This window comes from Elephas maximus, chromosome 20 (assembly GCF_024166365.1).
Source record: "Elephas maximus indicus isolate mEleMax1 chromosome 20, mEleMax1 primary haplotype, whole genome shotgun sequence".
Taxonomy (NCBI): domain Eukaryota; kingdom Metazoa; phylum Chordata; class Mammalia; order Proboscidea; family Elephantidae; genus Elephas; species Elephas maximus.
The window spans coordinates 40635251-40654044 of NC_064838.1; the positions used below are offsets into that span (position 1 = coordinate 40635251).

An 18794-nucleotide genomic window follows, 5' to 3' on the forward strand; every position below is an offset into this window, starting at 1 on the left:
AGATCGGCCAGGGGGCAGACAGCGGAGAGGCGCGGTGAGGGGAGCGCGGGGCGTGGCGGGCGCGGCCGGGGGCGGCTCCGGTGGGGCGGGCACAGACCGGCGGCGCCCTCTCTCCCTCCCTCCTGCGCCGGCCGCTCGCGCTCGCGCTCCCGCTCCCCCTCGCGTCGCAGCCGGCACTTTGCAAACTCCTCGCCTGCCCGCGGGGACCGCAGCCCCGCGCCCTGCCCGCCCCGCGCGTCCGTGGGGCCGCGGGCAGCGGAGCGCGGCGCGGGGGCAGGGCGCGCGGCGGCGCCTGGGGCAGCGGAGGCGGGAGCCGAGGCGGGGCCCGCGCCATCCCGCGCCGCCGCCGCGCCCCCCGGCCGAGCCCCCGCGCCGCGCGGCCGCCGAGCCCGCCGCCGCGCCTGCCGTCCCCGCCGCGCAGCCATGGCGGCCCCGCCGCCGCCGCCCCGCCGCCCGCTCGCCTGAGGCTCGGCCCGCCGGGGAGGGGGCCATGGCCGGCGCCGCCGAGCCCCCCAGCAAGGCGGCCGAGTACCTGCAGGAGCTGACCCGGATCGTCGCGGCGCAGCAGGAGCTGCTGGCGCGCCGGCGGCGGCGCATCGAGGAGCTGGAGCGCCAAGTGGCACGGCTGAGCCGCGAGAACGCCGGCCTGCTGGAGCGGCACAGGCGACACCTGGCTGCGTGCGCCCGTCACCCTGACCCCGGCCCCGGCCCAACGCCGCTCGGCGCCATCCCGGAGCTCGGCAGCTGCCGCGACAAGTAAGCCGGGGCCGGGGGTTACAGCCGGGTAGGGGCGTGTGAACTTCGCCGGGCTCTGCGCTCCCCTCGGGCCGGCAGGGAGGCGGGGAGGGAGCCCGGCCTGGGCGCACCCGGGGACCCTCCCGGCGGGGTCGCGGCCCTGACCGGGGCTCTACTTGGGGCGGGAACCGGGCTCCCGGGAAAGGAGCTCCCGGGAGCTGCCCAGCGCGCGCACCGGCCGGACTCTTCGGGACCGCGCGGGACTCGGGCTCTAGCGATCGCGGGAGCTCAGATGCGGGGTATGGCCTCGCCGCTGGGGCTGTCCAGGAGCGAACCTGGTGGCTCTGGACACCTGGGCTAGACCCCAGCTCCAGAGAGAGGGTAGAGCGCGCGGCAGGCACAAGATGCCGCTCTCGGGCGGGCCTGGGTCACCTGCCGGGCGCGGTCCCTCCAGAGCGAACCCTGCGCTGCACCCAGCCCAGGACTCGCCGAGCCCTCCTCCCCCTGGACGCCTCCGTCGCTTCCTTCGCGGACTCGGGGTTAATACCCGCCCGCTGCGCCCGCGGTAATCTATTTCGGACAAGGGATTAAGCGGGGGATGGGGCGGGACTGCCCAGGCGCCCCGGGACCCCGGCGTCCCGGCAAGCTTGCAGCCCTTGAGTGGACGGCGCGTTCGCCTGCAGTGGGTGCTGAAGCTGGGCGGGGCCCCTCCTCGCAGAAGTCTCTGTCCCTATCTGGAGCGAGGCGAGGGAGAAGGGGCGTTTCGGGTGACCTAGGTGGGGTTCCTGTGTGCTTCGGCAAGCCTGGCGCTCACTCTGTGGTTTGGACTGGGGCAGAAGAGAAAACCATTTAACCACTGCGTGTGTTGCGGAGGGGAGCCCGCAGCTTCAGGACAGGCCTCCGGGGAGGCTTTGGGGCAGAAATGATTGGGGGCGAGGGGAGGCGGTTAGCTCTGACTCCTGCATCCTGGGGGAAGGGCCCCTGACTCTCAGGAGTGGGGTTTCAGTCAGCCAGAGGAGACCCAGTGTTTCCTCCAGCCTGCTGGGGCTGCATCAGACTGTGGCCTCAGGACAGAGGCAAGCGGCCTTCCCCCTGAGAGGTGTTCTCTCGGAGCAGTCTGGAGCTACCTCTGAGGGCTGGTTCCGGGTGGTGCTTGGACAGGGTCCCTCGGAGAAGGAGGGCTGTGAGGTTGGGTTCAGGGCACCAAGAGCTCTTGTTGGCTCTGTATGAGGGAGGCCCCGGTGACAAACACCTGGCCAGCATCACTGAGAGAAAGCGGAGACCCTTGCTGGTGGGAAACTTCTGCCTCCCTGTGCCCCTCCGGCTCTTTGGGGTCTCCGAGATCACCTTCAGTACTCAGCCCTTTCCACAGTGGTGTGGGTCATCTCATGCTAGTCCGGGGGTTCAAGCCCTCTTCCCCAGGCAACAACTGAAAGAAAAGGCGGAGGCTGCCCAAATAAAGCTATTGGCAGCTTAGGGAGGGGACACCACACAGGGACTCACATCCTAGTTTTCATAGGAAACAGTGACACACGTTGGTTGGCAAATGCCTCACAACACCATCCTCAGGGATGGATTCCTTTTTCCCTTCAAAGTCACCTCTGGTGACCAAGTGGCAAACTTCACTGTTGTGGAGAGGGGAGGGGAGGATTCTGAGAGACACTGCGTCCTCCTACCCTGGAGCCCTACAGACTGGCATTCGTTGTGGATGTTGGGATTTTGTTCCAGAAGCCCCCAGCTCTGTGTCTGTTGGCTTAGACAGAGCCAAAGCCTTTGATAGAGTCACCTCGAAGGAAAGCTGTGTGACTCACAGTCCTCTATCCAGGTTCTAGGTCAAGGGGAGCTTCCCAAGCTTTAAAGTGCACACCCAGCGCCTGGGGATCTTGCCAACATGCAGATCCTGACCCGCAGGTCTTGGGTGGTGGAGAGTCTGCATTTCTGACAAGCTCCCAGGAGGTGTGAGTGATCTTGGTCCATGGCCAGACTGGGAAAGGAGCGAGGCTGGAGTGAACCAGCGTATTAACCAAAACTATAGGTTCCCTGCAAGAGAGAGCCTCCACCTCACTCCCCCGCCTTCAGGAGGGGAGGTGCTGGAGCCTCCCTTCACACGTGAGGGACCCCACACATGGGAGACCCAGAGGGTCATACTTTCCTTCTCATATACCTGGGGCTCTGGGTCACTGGGCCCTGTGGGGGATGACCTGAGTGTCCCATGGCTTATCTGTGGAGACAGGTGATTTATGCCTAAGGAGCATGGGATAACCAACCCACTTGAAAGCATGCATCTTTTAAGCACTTACTGTATGCAGAGCCGTCCGCCATGTGCTTGGAGACACAAGAGGAGGTGAGGAGGGAAGACAGACAACATTGCATAGAGAACAGAACCCAGGTGGACAAGCTGGGGTCTGAGAGCCAGCTCTGCACTTTCCCACGCGGTGACCATGAGCAGGTCACCCAGCTTCACCTAGCCTCGGTATTTCCCCAGTGCACACAAAATGGGAATGACAGTAGTGATCTCTCATACTTTTTTATGAGGATAAAATGAAGGTAAAGGGCATGAAATACACTGGTACACAGCAAGTGCTTAATGCATGCCAGATTCTTTCTCTTCTCAGTCAGTTTCTAGTTTCCTTTGGGTCCATTGAAACAGGCAGGAGGTGTGTGAACTTCCAGAAAGCTGGACGAAGACCTTTTGGGGCCAGTGCAGGGGCGTGAAGCAGGGAGCATGGTGTGGGGGGCACAGTGGTGCCATAAGTCAGACTGGGGTTGGGTTTGCTGCCCAAGTTGGAGACAGTAACACTTGGGTGTGAGCGTCACAAGGCAGGCAAGACTACAGCTCCAGCTTAATTCCTGCTGGGGCCTTGTGCCACTTTTCCCCTTGAGTGGGCATCCACCAGGCCTCCTGGGCCTCGAACAGTGACACTTGTAAGGGGGGGAGCTGGCTACCTTTTCTTGAGCAGCCCGCAGCTTCTCCAAGCCTCTGCCCACTGCTGACATGTGAACAGGACACCCCGTCTTATCTGAAAGGCGCATTATCCCTCCCGGGGATAGAATGATGCATTTGTGAGGTCATCTGCCAAGCTTGCCCAGACTGGGAACACAAGCTACCCAGGAAGAGCAGCCCTTGGGTGGGATCGATGGACATGGAAACTTTTAAGCTCAGAAACCTGAAAAACCTTTTCCGGAAAGTCACTTTTCATGCCTCAGCCGCCACTGGAAAGCAGCATCATTTCTCTCTCTGCTTTTGGGAAAACAGGAAAGAAATGCAATGCCTTTGGTCACTTTGGTTATTTGGTACTCCCCCCGCCCCCACCCCCGGACATCAAGATTCACGTCCAGTTTTTAGCTGACTTCATTCTAATGACCTATTTCTAGAGCTGCCCCCTCCCACTAGGGGCTGGGGGCCGTTTTCTTTCATCAGAGGCTCAAGCACATGAGGGATGCTCAGGAGATATTTGTTGAACCGGCAAAGCCAGGGGAAAATTGATTTCTCCCCTGAGAAAAGAGCTGCGTTTTCCTTTAGGAAGTCAGCTTGAACTTTAACAGGCACAGCTGGTATTAATGAAGGTGCAGAGTCAAACTGGGGGGATGGAGGTTGGGTGTATCGTAGCTGTACCCACTCAGGGCGTCTGTGTCCCCGGCACTGCTCCAGGGCCTTGGTGTTTATCAACTCATTGAATTGCCGTAGCACTCCTATGAGGCAGATATGGTTGATTTTCCCATTCTACAGATGTGGAAGCTGATTGGTGGTGCAGCCGGGTTTGGACTCAGCAGTCTGGCTCCAGGTCCCTGCTTTTATCCACCCACCACCTGTGTCAAATAATCAGACCCTCTCCCAGGGTCCAGTGTGATTCCCCCCATCTCTGGCACCGAAGGAAGTCTAGGTGGGATCTTGTCTCTAAGGCAGGGCTCTTGGTGCTGCACGCTGTGGCAGTGCAGAGGGGGCAAGGATTGAGTGAGGCGATCCCTCTCAGCCTTTGATTCTCCAGCATTTCTCAGGCAGAAGTAAACACGGGCTTAAAGAAGCTCAGGGGTGGGCCTGTGGCCTGGCCTCCCTCTCTCTTCCGTCCGCTCCAGCCCTCCAGGACTGTCACATCACTCAGGAGAGGACGTGTTTCTGAAGCTCTGGCTTGGTGACTCACTCTGGGGGAGGCTTCAGTGGCATTCAGTCTTGTTGACTTACCAAACAAGCCCTCTTCCCAGGCTTGGGGTGACATTAGCCATGATGCTGGTGCATCCACTCCGAGGGAGGCTCAGTCGATGGCCAGAAAGAGGGGGCCGCAAGAAGAGGGGCTCGTCTTCATTGGAGTAGGCTCGTGACAGGGGAGGCGATCTTTGAGAGGCTACCTTTGGGAGGGTCCTGGTGAGGAGTCCCTGATAAGTGTCTTGATTGTACACAGTAGGTGGGAAGGAGCACACTTAGGGTTCAGGGACTGGGAGGAGGTGGAGGGCTTTTATCTTCCACGTCTCCCTTTTCCCTGTGAGCAACCAGTAAGGAGCTGTGTAGGGACCGGGAGAGACAGAAGGGCTTTTCTGTGCTCTGTGAGCGTGGCGGAGAGGGTGGCAGAGGGAGATATACTGACTTAGGATTTCATTAAATAATGCTCTTGTTCTCTGAATCAGGATAAACACTTGTATCCAGTGCTGGGGAGGGCGTCCCTTCGTCAGGGACAGGCTGCACTCTACTCTTGGAGACTCGCTTTGGTTGGATAAAATGTATTTGATGCCAAAGAAGCGGGGTGAGCAGTTCATATTTTCCAGCAGATGGTAAAGTCCGCAGAAAGATGAGGGAGTGCTTCTCTGAACCTCTCTCCCTGCCGCCTGACAAGCTAAGCAAATGATTGTTTTAAAACAACCTGGAAGATAAATCATGAGCTACTTCTTTATCTAGCTTGAGTTGAGAACAACGGCGCGCAACACTGTGTGTAAAATAAAGTTGAGACCCGTGCTTGTTTCCTACGTAAGTTTTCACCTCCGCCTCCGGGGCTCAGGCCCCTGGACCTGCAGACTCTCAAGGCTTGGGGAGGGGAGAGGATCGTGAGAAGGAGGACAAACTGGGAGCCCTGGAGTTAGGAGTTCAGGGCCATCAGCATTTTGCCAGCTCGGCGGCTGGTTTTATCTAGTCCATTGTTTTGACAGCTAATCAAAAAAAAATTTTTTTTTTCCAAGAAAGAGCAGCTCTTTGCCTTACTTGGAAAGTGCACCATTCCTTGGTTGCCGGGTGAATGCCATCTGTGTAATTGCCACCGAGCAGCAGAGGAAACAAACACAAACAAGCCAGGCACTCGGCAAGAACAGGGGTATGGGAAAGCAAACTGACCTCATGAGACAGAGCAGAAGTGGAGAGGGGGTGGGAGGCCATCTGACCACACTCCTGGCTGGGTACTTAGTGGGCGTCACTTTTGCCATCCCCAGTGCAGACCCAGGCCACTGTTGGCGACATGTCCCCCACCATGAACCAGGCTTACCCGATTAGCATTAATTGGAATTTACAAGCAGCAAGGCCTTTGAATGGGGACGTTGGTGGTTCACTGGTAGAATTCTCACTGTCTGTGTGGGAGACCTGGTTTGATTCCTGGCTAGTGCACCTCATGCCACCGCCCCTCTGTCACTGGAGGCTTGTGTATTGCTGTGATGTTGAATGGGGTTCAGCGGAGCCTCCAGACTAAAATGGACTAGGAAGAAAGGCCTGGTGAGTCTACCTTTGAAAATCAGCCGGCGAAAATCCTGTGGATCACAATGGCCCCGTTCCCAACCGACCATGGGGTGTAGCAGTAAGAGTCACTGTCGTTTTGTTGTGCGTGGGGTCGCCATGAGTTGGGGGCTGAGTCAGCACCTAACCACAAGGCCTGTGGGGTTTGACTCCCGGCTCTCTGCGGCACAGTGCTGGTTTTTGGCAGACTGCACTACCCTGTTATTACAAGTGTTAAGTGTTTCTGTTGTAATTGGTGAAGAGCCACAGCCTTGAGTGTTACAAATGCCTCCCCCGGCCCAGCTGCCCTGACCCTGCAGGGGATCCTGCAGGCCTCACTGGACCCAGGTATGGGTTTGCAGGTTCCCTGTCCTGCCTCAGCCACTGCCCAGTAGTGTGGACTCACCAAGTCAACCACAGCATCGTTCTTGCCTCTAGAAGACGCTGCTTCTTCCCGCTAAAATGGGGGTGGCCGCTCTTCTGGGAAGGTTAGATAGAGGACGTGCTTATGGGCCTGGCCGGGAGAAGGCCTCCTTGAATGACAGCTCCAGGAGAGGATTCTCTAGGGCACTGAGAATGCTTTTGAGAGATTTTCCCTGCAAAGTTTTATTATGAAAAATTTCAAACATACAAAAAGTTGAAAGGACTGTCCAGGGCAGACCACCATCCCAGTCTACAATGAAGGCTTTGCGGTGTTTACTGGATTGCACGCCTCTCCACCCTAGAGGGTGTTTGAAATCACTTCTGTGGGGAGTTACTGTTTCCCAGGTGCCTGCTGCGTCCCAGGCACCAAGCCCAGTGCTTCACGACAGGCTCTCCCCCTCCTTTTATTCACTTCAGTTCCTGGCTGCTCCCATGGGACTCTTGGCCTTTTCACGCGACAGCTCCAGCTCCCCCTCTGCCTCTACTTGGAAACATGTTAGTGAGGGATGTAGAACGTCAGTCCCAGATTACAGTGCTGCAGGGCTGGACCAGGGTAAGATAATGGGGCCGAGTTACAGGCAGACCCAGAGGAGGAAACACACTCCCCTCCTGGGCTTCAACAAGGGCTTCCTGGAGGAGGTGACATTTGAGCTGGGGTTTGAAGGGCAAGAAAGAGAAGAGGATGACATCAAGGCAGGGGAAACAGCACATGTGGAATGGCGGGGGTAGAAGGGGCATGTGGGGAGCGGGAGGTGCCGTCATTGGGGGCTGTGCCACGACTGAGTGGGGAGAGCTGGGCCAGGTGAGGCTAGGAGGCGTGGACCAGTACAAGGCACATGCTTAGAACTGCGGCCTTTAGTGTGTGTGAACAAGGCGTGTTCAATCCCTCACCCCAAGCCGTGCTTTGTCCGAGCCCCAACTTTGAAATGTTCAGCTTTACTTTTTGCAGGAGGCAAGATTCCCACAGGCACAGGACAGAAAGCCTGTGATTTTGCACCCCAGCACAGACCGCTTTGAGCATAATTAAAACTGAATTAGTAACTGAGGCCCTTCCAGTGGCAGTGGACTGTGTACTGTCTACTCAGTATGTCAGTCACAGCTCTGACGGGGGGAGCTGGTAACATCCCATTTTTGCAGATGTGAAGACTGAGGCTCAGTGAGGTTAAGCAGCTTACCCCGGGTCACCCAGTGGCAGAGGCAGAATTCACACCCAGAGCTGGTGCGGTTCATAACCACCCTGTGCTCCTTTAACGTGATTTGTTGTGTTTTGTAAATGTTTTGCAAAACATCTGGAGCCATTCCCAAGCGTGGGGTGATGGCCAAGTCACCCAGATATTTGGCTTCAGGGAACCAGAATTAACGGCAGATCACTCAGGGACAGATCACTCAGGGACAGCTGAGGCTTTTCCCTTTGAGCGTCAGATTTGGCCTCTTACCTGATACCTGCATCACCCTGAAGCCTGAACCCCATCTGAGCAGAATGGCGGTGATCCGGCCACCCCGTGGAAGGCTGTGAGCGTGAGGTGCTCGCATGCACGGGGCGGGCTTTCTCAGCCCTAAAGCACTCTGCTGGTTCCAGGTGTCCTGGATTGGCCTGTCTTCCCATTCTACATACGGGTACATCTGTTCGCCTCCTGGAATGCCACCGGAGAGGCAGCCAGGCATTTCTGCCTTTGTTCCTGCGCTTCAGGCATACAGGGACTTGGTCCTGGTGAACAGTTGGGGTGTGCTCCTTTCTTCTGGCTCTGCCCTTGGCTCCTTGTTGGAAGCCCCTGCATTGGGTTGGCTGCCCTTTTTGCTTTGCGTACGCCTTTGCAGAGTCAGGGACCTGGGCTGAGCCCCCTCTTTGAGCCACAGGGAGCCTAGTTGATCAGGGCAGAGATGGGTCTCTGAGGAGGGGCTCTTGAATTGGGCAGGTCTGCTGGGCCTCTTGTGGACAGTCATTTGGCACTTCCCTGTGACGTGTTTGACAGGGACAGTGAAAAGGGGGTCTCCGTTTTGGGTTGCCCTGAGGTGGGCATGTGCCTGGGGCAGCTGAGGCACAGTGAGGACCCCAAGGTGGCTAAAGCAGAGTGAGTGATGGGGAGAGCATGGGAGGGCAGGCCAAAGAGGCTGCGGGGCAGAGCAACAGGGCCTGGGAGGGACTTTGGTTTGAATCAGAGGGTGACGGGGAGTACCTGGGGGGTGTTGATCCAAGGAGGGACAGGATTCTACTGAGGAAGGGACAGACTCCCTGGCTCATGGGGGAGGTGGGGAGGCCAGTGAGGGGTAGTCCCCTGCAGAACACAAGAGGGAGATGCTGGGAGCTCTGCTGGGTGGTGCCGGTGGAGGTAGGGAGAGGTACCAGGGTTTTGGATAAAACGTGGTCCATCTTGTCTTTTTTCCTCAACAATTACCCGTCCAGATGGGCAGGAAAGATAATTGCTTCATCACAAAGGAAAGGGTCCAGATGGGCGATTGCCCTGTCAGTCTTTGTTGCTTGGAGCGTTTCTTGGCACGGTGAATGAGTGGAGGCCGCAAGGCTATCCTGCCTCCTCACACTTACTCTGGAAAAGCAGCCCAAACAGGGTCCCTACCTGCCCCAGGGAGATCCAGGGAGGCCTAACCCTCTCTGCTGGGGCTTCTACATGGTTCTGGTCAGTGTGTATGCGGACAGTTCGTGGATGACACAGTGGTCAGGACACAGATTCTAGAGCTGGGCCACTGGGCTTAAATCCCAGCTCCGCCTTGTGTCTCCTATGGCTGGTCACTTAGCCTCTCTGTGCCTCAGTTTCCTCACCTTTAAAATGGAAATACAAAATATCACACACCTCACAGAGAAATTGTGAGGATCAAATCCTTAATACATGTGGTGCACAGATTATCCTCTCTTATGTGTCACCTTTTATCACTGTTGCTCTGTATTCCTGGGTTGAGAAGGAATTTGACACTAGAGAAAAGTCATGGGATTTAGAATCAGACAGCCTGGTTTTTGACATTTGTTTCTCTATTACCTATCCATCTCTCCATTCATCTTTTTGCACATTTAACCTGGCTGATTTTGAGCCTAACCCTTTTGTAAGATGTGACATCACAATCCCTTTTAGCCCCCAGAGCTTCGAGTTCCTTTTATCATTACAAAATGCCTTTTTTTTTTTTTTAAATCTCTAGTAGCAATTTTTGTCTTAAAGTCTTTTTTCATCCAGTATTAGTATAGCCCCTTCAGCTCACTTTTGGTTACTGTTTGCACGATTTCTTTCTCCATCTTTTCCTTTCAGCCTATTTATGTCTTTGACTCTAAAGTCTCCTGTAGATAGTGTATAGTTGGATTATTACTATTGTTTTTTTTTTTAATCCATTCTGCCAGTCTCTGCCTTTTGATTGGAGTGTTTAATCCACTTATACTTAATGTAATTAGTGATAAAGTGGGATTTTTGACTTTAATCTACCACATTAGGTTTGCTCAGACCATATTCTGTCACTCCGCTCTACCTAAGGCTAACTGAGGTGTCACTTGTGGCTTGTCCACAGGTAAGGCCTAGCTTTTACCTCTGTGCCCAAAATGTAACATCTTGCCCTGCCTCTGCTGTGAAAGTCTCTCTGTGGTGACCTGTCTGTGTAGGATGACTTTCAGTCAGTGCCTTGTGTGTCTGAATGGCGTTCTTGTCCTACATTTCACTGGGAGACCCATGCTGTGGAGCTAGGATCGTTCTCCAGGCCGGTTAGCTGACTGAGGAGTTGGACGGTGACTTCATTGGACCTTGGCCTCCGGAATCCCTGTCTGCTGGGGAAGGGCTGCCTGTTCTAGTCTGCATCCCCCTTACTCTGAGCTGTATTTTTAACTGCTGCCATATGGTGAGGCAGCCAAAACACCCAGGGAGGAGAAGGGGGCCTGGAGGAAATCATCGCTGCTAATGTATTTTTGATAACTGCAGTAATTAAGAACGCCAAGTCTCATTCCCGCCTTCTCCTTCAACGTTCAGAGAGGCATGTTCCTCCCAGACTGTGTCGCTCCCGCCTGGGGGAGACAGTCGTCCTTCTAGGCATGTGGAACTGCTGGGGGTAGGGTCACACATACTCCTCTGGCCCTGCTGGAGGTGGGGGGCGGTCACACGTGGGGGTGGTGTCTCTGAGAGCCTTCAGTGGGTGTTGAGCATGCAGGAGTACCGTTCTCTTCTTCTCCTAGCTCATCTCGGACACAGACACAGGTATTTCCTGGAAGGTGCTCTCCTGCTCAGAAACCCACCTGGATGGGGTGCCGTGGGTGCCTGAAGGTGTCCGTTCTATGCCTGTCCCACATCCCTGCATTGCCACTCACTCCAGACGGGTGCGGGGTGTTCCAACCCCTGTGCCTGGGCTCACGCCGTCCCCTCTGCCTAGGGTGCCCTTCTGGAAACTCTATTCCTACCCCTGAGACCCCGCATGGCTCCAATGTCAGAAACCTTTCATGATCTTGCTACATGTCAGAATAAGTCTTCTTTTTATATTTGTTCTTGCAGTGTTCTGTCCCTCTAGGGACATCTTTCTGTCCATTTCTGGAGGCTCATCTGATGAATGGGTACTGGGCAGGACCGTGGGATCTGGGGTGCTGAGTGTGTGTGTACGTAGGGAAGCCCTCTGCAGTAAATTTAACTCTTTAGTAAATTTAACTCTCTTCATGGATGGAGAAACTCTTTTCAGTGTTATCGCCACCATCCCAACAATGAATGATAAGAACAATAATGATGACAGTAACAATAATCATCACCTAATTTTTTTTTTTTTTAAGGGGGCAGGAGAATAGTATAGGGCTCCTGAGTAAATGACTGTATCCAGTCTCATGCGGTAGTTCGGAGTCAGAGTTAGCAGCCAGATCCCACTTACCATTGCCCACCCTGCCCGCCACCCACAGCAGACTGCTTATATATAAAATAATGTATTTTGTTCTTTTAAAATTTTGGCTAATTTTTAAAAATAATTGTATTGTGCGAAAATATACCATGGACTGCTAGAAGAACAAACAGATCTGCCTTGGAAGAAGTTTGGCCAGAATGCTCCTTAGAAGTGAGAATGGCGAGACTTTGTCTCTCATACTCTGCACATGTTATCAGAAGGGACCAGTCCCCGGAGAAGGACATCATGCTTGGTAAGGTAGAGGGTCAGCGAAAAAGAGGAAGACTCTCAGTCAGATGGATTGACACGGTGGCTACAACAATGGGTTCAAACATAGTAATGATTGTGAGGATGGCGCAGGACCAAGCTGTGTTTCGTTCTGTTGTACATGGGGTCACTGAGTTGGAGGCAACTTGATGGCACCTAACAAAATATATACAACAAATCAATGTCACAAAACAATATGTGTATTAATTGTTTAATGAGAAGTTGATTTGTTCTGTGAGCCTTCATCTAAAGCAAAATATGTATGTATGTATATATATATTACAACAAAAATTTTGCCGTTTTAACCATTTTTAAGTGTACAGCTCAGTGACATTAATTATATTCACCATGTTGTGTAAGCATCACCGCCAACTGTTTCATTGCCCCAAACAGAAACTCAGTACCCCTGCAGCAATAACTCCGCGTTCCCCCTCCCCTAGCCCTTGGTAACTGCTTATCTACTGTGGTCTGTATGCATTCGCCTGCATACAAAGGGTCTTGAACAACATTCTCATTTGAAGTACAGGAAGAAAATCCAAGAACTTCTGTTTCCATTCATTACCTCATCACAGCCTTTCCACATCTGTTTTTGGCGGACTCTTTTACAACGTGCATTACACCCACGCAGGTGCACCTGTGCATAGTTCGTAATTACATTTAGATAGGTTTATTGTGGTGTATTCGGAATCTGTCCTGGCAGGGACCTCACCCACATGTCAGGGGCCAGCAGCCTGGACCATCGCTCAGGTTTCATTGCTTTCCTCTTGCAGCAGCTACTTTCCTGGTCTGGAGAGTCAGGGGAGACTCGGTGGTGAGATGGGCAGAAGTAAGTTTTTATTGAGCGCCTGCTCTGAGCTAGCTGATCCCTTTTTGTCCACACAGCCTTGTTTTACAGGTGAGGAAACTGAGGCTCAGAGAGGTGAAGCATCTTGTTTGGGGTTGCACAGGTAGTGAGTGGCAGGGCTGGACATGAACTGGGTCTGCATGATCCCAAACGATGCTCTTTTGTTCTGCAACATGTTTGGTAACCCTGACCCCACCTTGCCCTTGGCTGAGCGGTAGGGTGTTAGGAGCTAGCCTCTGTGGACGGTGGTCCAAGCAGCAGTGGTCTGGATGTGACACATGAAGGCTCAGCCCTCATGGACATGACATTTCAAGCCCCTTCTTCCTCTGCCCTCAGAAATCTGAATGCTCTCAACCAGGAGGAAGGAAGCAGGGGGGTCTGGAGGATAGTCAGCTGAGAGAGTGACATCTGTGGGGTGTGGCCCTTTTGTTTCAGAAATGTGGCTGCCGCTGGCCCCAGGAGAGCACAGGGCAAGGGAGAGCTGGTTCATCACTCATCGTCCCAAATTTTCATTCACCAGATGCCAAACTCCTGTCCTTGTCGCTGGAGGAGACTGAGGCCCCGGGGTGGGAAACACAGTTTTATTTCACCTGGGACGTCAGCTCCTCTTCTTTGTGTGGGCGATTTTTATTGTCAAGGTCGTTTCTTTTCAGTGTCCACTCAACTTGCCCTTCAGCTCCAATTCCGTATGCATTTGTTGTTGTTAGCTGCGCTCAAGTCAGCCCCGACTCACGGTGACCTCTTGCACAACAGAGTGAAATACTGCCCAGTCCGGTACCCTCCCCGACCAGCTGAGAGTCAGACCATTGTGTTCCATGTGGTTTTCACTGACTGCTTTTCAGAAGTGGATCACCAGGCCTTTCTTCCTAGTCTATCTTAGTCTGGAAGCGCCACGGAAACCTACTCGGCATCATAGCGACTCACGAGCCTCCGCTGACAGAGGTGATGGCTACACATGACGTGTGTTGGCGGGAAATTGAGCCCAATATTCCACTTGGAAGGCGAAGATTCTACCGCTGAGCCACCACTGTGTTTATGGAGGGGGAATTTTCAGGAGGGACACATGAGCCAGGATGATCTCACCAACCCCTTTCTCTCTGCCTTCAGGGACTCAGCAGTTGGGGTTCTATCTGTGCCCCCCAGAGGGAGTTGGAGTTGATTTCTTCTCAAGGCGGAAGCTCCAGCTGCAGCTCACCCGTGTTTCTCCCTGAATAGTTCTTCTTTAATTTGACTGGAACAGTCTGGTTCCTTGTCCACGTGTGAGCTGATGGTGCTATCTTGTGCTCACTGCAGGGCCACTGAGCCCCCGACTCAATGAAGACCACCCCCTCCCCCCAGCCCCAGCCAGACTAGGGCAGATCCTGGGACCTGCAGGGAACCTAAGCGTTGGCTGCTTGATTCCAAGGAGAGGCCAGGGTGGGCGCGCAGGATTGAGCACCGTCACCTCTCACACCCCAAACTCAATTTCCATGTGCACTTTGGTTAGCAGAAACGCTGAGGTGGCAGTGCCCACGGATGCAGTGTGTCTAGCAGCCGGGGACTTTCTCATCTGGACAGTGGGCACGGGGGTAGTGCCTTCCTCCAAGGCTCAGGCCAGTGTAGCGTCAGCACGCGGGAAGGCTCACTAAGCGCAGTTCTTGGCCATTTTTATCTTGGAGAGAGGACCCCTGGTGGCACAGCGGTTAAAGTGCCCGGCTGCTAACGGAAAGGTTGGCAGTTGAAACCCACCAGCTGCTCTGCCGGAAAAAGATGAGGCAATCTGCTTCCATAAAGATTTACAGCCTTGGAAATCCTATGGGGCTGTTCTATTCTGTCCTGTAGGGTTGCTATGAGTCAGAATCAACTCTACAGCAGTGGATTTGGTTTGGTTTTTGTTTTTGTCTTGGAGATTGTGGAAAAATAGTAAAAGAGGCCTTGCAGGCAAAAAAGGGGGTGGTCCCTGGGCTAGATGGAATGGAGTGTGTTGCCAAGACAGTGAGTGGCCTCCCCATATGTTTTTCCCTTTCTCTTTAGCAATTAAACTTTTGTTTGTTTGTTTATTTGCTTGTTTTTATGGCCATGGGGCCAGCCGGAATAAAACTGCATTTCTCAGTCTCCCTGGTAGGCTGAGTGCTGTGGCCACGGGACTCTGTCCTGGTCAATAAGAGGTATGTAGAAGTGTTGTGGAAACTTCCAGGAAGCATCTTTAAAGGGAAGGGGGTGTGCATTCCTCTTTGCCCCTCTCTCCTGCTTTCTGTTGGCTAGAATGAGGATGTGATGGCTGGAGCTCAGGCAGCCATATTGGATTATGAGGACAAGGCCTGCACTATAGGGATGGGAAGTCAGTGAGCCAAAAGGAGCCCAGGCCCCTGATAACCTGGGGAAGCTGCCCCATATAGCCTGGACTGCCCACCTCAGGCCTCTTACATGAGCGAAGAAAACATGCACTTAAGCCCATGTTAAGGTATTTGGTTTTGGTTCCTCCTAGTGAACTCTGAAAGGAGCCCTGGCGGTACAGTGGTTAACTGCTCGGCTTCTAACTGAAAGGTTGGCAGTTTGAACCCATCAGCTACTCTGTGGGAAAAAGATGTAGTAGTCCACTTCTTTAAAGTTCGTTGTTGTTGTTATTAGGTGCCGTCGAGTCTGTTCTGACTCATAGTGACCCTGTGTGCCACAGAACAAAACACTGCTTGGTCCTGCACCATGCTCACAATTGTTACGCTTGAGCCCATTGTTGCAGCCACTGTGTCAGTCTATCTCGTTGAGGGTCTTCCTCTTTTCCACTGACCCTGAGCTTTACCAAGCATGATGTCATTCTCTAGGGACTGATCCCTCCTGCCAACATGTCCAAAGTATGTAAGATGCCGTCTGGCCATCCTTGCTTCTCAGGAGCATTCCGGTTGTACTTCTTCCAAGACATATTTGTTTATTTTTTTAGCAGACCATGGTATATTCGATATCCTTTGCCAACACCACAATTCAAAGGCATCAGTTCTTCTTCGGTCTTCCTTATTCGTTGTCCGGTTTTCCCATGCATATGATGCAATTGTAAATACCACGGCTTGGGTTAGGCACACCTTAGTCTTCAAGGTGATATCTTTGCTCTTCAATATTTTAAAGAGATCCTTTGCAGCAGATTTGCCTAATGCGATGCATCTTTTGATTTCTTGACTACTGCTTACATGGGTGTTGATTGTGGATCCGAGTAAAATGAAATCCTTGATAACTCAGTCTTTTCTGTGTTTATCACGATGTTGCTTATTGATTCCGTAAGATTTTCACTGGATAATTCTTTTCAGAAGTAGACTGATGGGTCTTTCTTGCTAGTCTGTCTTAGCCCGGAAGCTCAGTTGAAACTGGTCCACCATGGGTGACCCTGCTGTTATCTGAATACCAGTGGCATAGCTTCCAGCATTACAGCAACACGCAAACCCCCACAGTACAACAAACTGACAGATACCTGGGGGTTTACAGCCTTGGAAACCCTAGGGTGCGGTTCCGCTCTGTCCTATAGGGTCACTATGGGTCGGAATTCCACTCGACAGTAACTGGTTGTAAATTCTAGTCCTAAAGTTACAGTAAGGGTGGTTTCACAGCTGTGAAAATGCTTGACCAGGCCTCTGGGGGCCCCAAGGACTCAGAGTTTGAGTTAAGTGAGAGTGGAGGCATGTCCCTCCAGGGCCCTAGTCTCTCTCTCTCTCTTTTTTTTTTTAATTTAATTTAATTTTATTTATGTTGTTGTTAAGAATATACACAGCAAAACATATACCAATTCAGCAGTTTCTACATGTACTGTTTAGTGACACTGATTACATTCTTTGAGTTGTGCAACCATTCTCACTCTTCTTTGCTGAGTTGTTCCTCCCCCATTAGCATAAACTCACTGCCCCTGAAGGTTCCTATCTAATTTTTTTGAGTTGCTGCGGTCACTTCGATCACATATAGATAGTTCTTAAAAGAGCATGATGCTCAAGGCAGACATTTTTTACTAGTTAAGCTAAATTATTGCTTGGTTTTAAGAAGACTTCCGGAGATATTTTTGGTTTAAAGTTTAAAGATGATCTCAGGGTGAGAGTTTCAAGGGTTCATCTACTCTTCATGGCTCTAGACAGCCTGGAGTCCATGAGAATTTGGAATTCTGTTCTACATTTTCCCTCTTTGATCAGGATTCTTCTATAGAATCTTTGATCTAAATGTTCAGTAATGGTAGCTGGGCACCATCCAGTTTTTCTGGTCTCATGACAAAGGAGGCAGTTGTTCATGGAGGTAATTAGCCATACATTTCATATCCTCCTCCTATTCCTGACTCTCCTTCCTCTGTTGTTCCAGGTGAATAGAGACCAATTGTTGTGCCTTGGATAGCTACTTGCAAGCTTCATGACCCCAGGTACTACACCAAACTAGGAGGTAGAACAGAAGCACTAAACATGTTATTAGCCCAATTAACTGGGATGTCCCATGAAACCTCCCTAAACCTCAGTGGATGGCCCTAAGCCTCCAAGCCAAGAAACCAAACCCCATGAGGTTTTTAGTTGTACATAAGCAGCTTCAGCAGCTACTCTTTTTTTTTTTTTTAATCATTGTTGTAAATATGTCTACCATACAACTTTTGCCAACTCAACTTTTTACAGGTATATACTTATTGACAGCAATCACAATCATCAGCTGAGCAACCCTACCCTTAATCAACGAGATATTTCCATCACCATTTACCCCATCTTTCACCCTCCCTTCCGCCCCTGGTAACCACTAAAAAACTTGGTTCTTTAAACATTTCCCTTTTCTTGCCTTTTTAGATAAATGAGGTCATACAACATTTGTCCTGTGACCGACTTATTTCACTCAGCATAATGTCTTCCAGCTCCATCCATACTGTAGCATGTTTCAAAACTTCATTTCTCCTATCAGCTGAGTAGTGTACCATTGTGTGTATGTACCGCATTTTGTTTATCTATTCATCTCTTGTTGGGCATTTAGGTTGTATCCACCTTTTGGCTGTTGTGAATAGTGCAGCAATGAACATTGGTGTACAAGTCTCTGTTTGAGTCTCTGTTCTCAAGTCTTTCTGGTATGTACCTAGGAGTGGAATTGCTGGGTCATGTGGTAGTTCTAGTTTTAGTTTTTTGAGGAACCTCTGCACTGTTTTCCACAAAGGCTGTACCATTTTGCATTCCCACCAGTAATGGGTAAGTTTTCCAATTTCCTCGCATCTTCGACAAATTTGTTATTTCTGTTTTTTTTAATCTTAGCTATCCTTGTCATTGTTAGGTGCCATCGAGTCAGTTTCACCTCACAGCGACCCTAGGTACAACAGAACAAAACACTCCCCAGTTCTGCACCATGCTCACAATCTTTGCTATGTTTGAGCTCATTGTTGCAGCCACTGCGTCAGTCTGTTTCATTGAGGGTCTTCTTTTTCACTGACCCTCTACTTTACCAAGCATGATGTCCTTCTCCAGGGACTGGTCCCTCCTGATGACATGTCCAAAGTACGTTAGACGAAGTCTTGCCATCCTTGCTTCCAAGGAGTATTCTGGCTGTACTTCTTCCAAGACAGATATATTGATTCTTTTGGGCGTGCATGGTATATTTAATAACTTTGCCAACATTGTAATTCAAAGGCGTCAGTTCTTCTTTGGTCTTCCTTATTCATTGTCCAGCTTTTGCATGTATATGAGGCGATTGAAAACACCATGGCTTGGGTTAGGCGCACCTTAGTCTTCAAAGTGACAGCTTTGCTTTTCAACACTTTAAAGAGGTCTTTTGCAGTAGATTTGTCCAGTGCAATACATTGGTTTCTTGACTGCTGCTTCCATGGGCATTGATTGTGGATCCAAGTAAAATGAAATCCTTGACAATTTCAATATTTTCTCCATTTATCATGATGTTGCTTATTGGTCCAGTTGTGAGGATTTTTGTTTTCTTTATGTCGAGGTATAATTCATACTGAAGGTTGTGGTGTTTGGTTGGATAGTGTGTTTTAAAATCAGGAAGTGTGAGTCC

General features: G+C 51.8%; 1 protein-coding gene across 2 annotated transcripts in view; it reads left to right on the forward strand.

Annotated features, from left to right (window-relative positions):
* Window positions 1-451: 451 nt before the first annotated feature.
* IQSEC1 (IQ motif and Sec7 domain ArfGEF 1) overlaps window positions 452-18794 on the forward strand; it is a 456568-nt gene continuing 438225 nt past the window's right edge. The window contains exon 1 of one of the 2 annotated variants that reach the window (XM_049863199.1): window positions 452-756. In XM_049863199.1, the coding sequence (XP_049719156.1) occupies window positions 491-756 (266 nt within the window). In that variant the 5' untranslated portion in view covers window positions 452-490. The remainder of the gene's footprint in view (window positions 757-18794) is intronic. The other variant, XM_049863206.1, reaches the window with a different exon arrangement.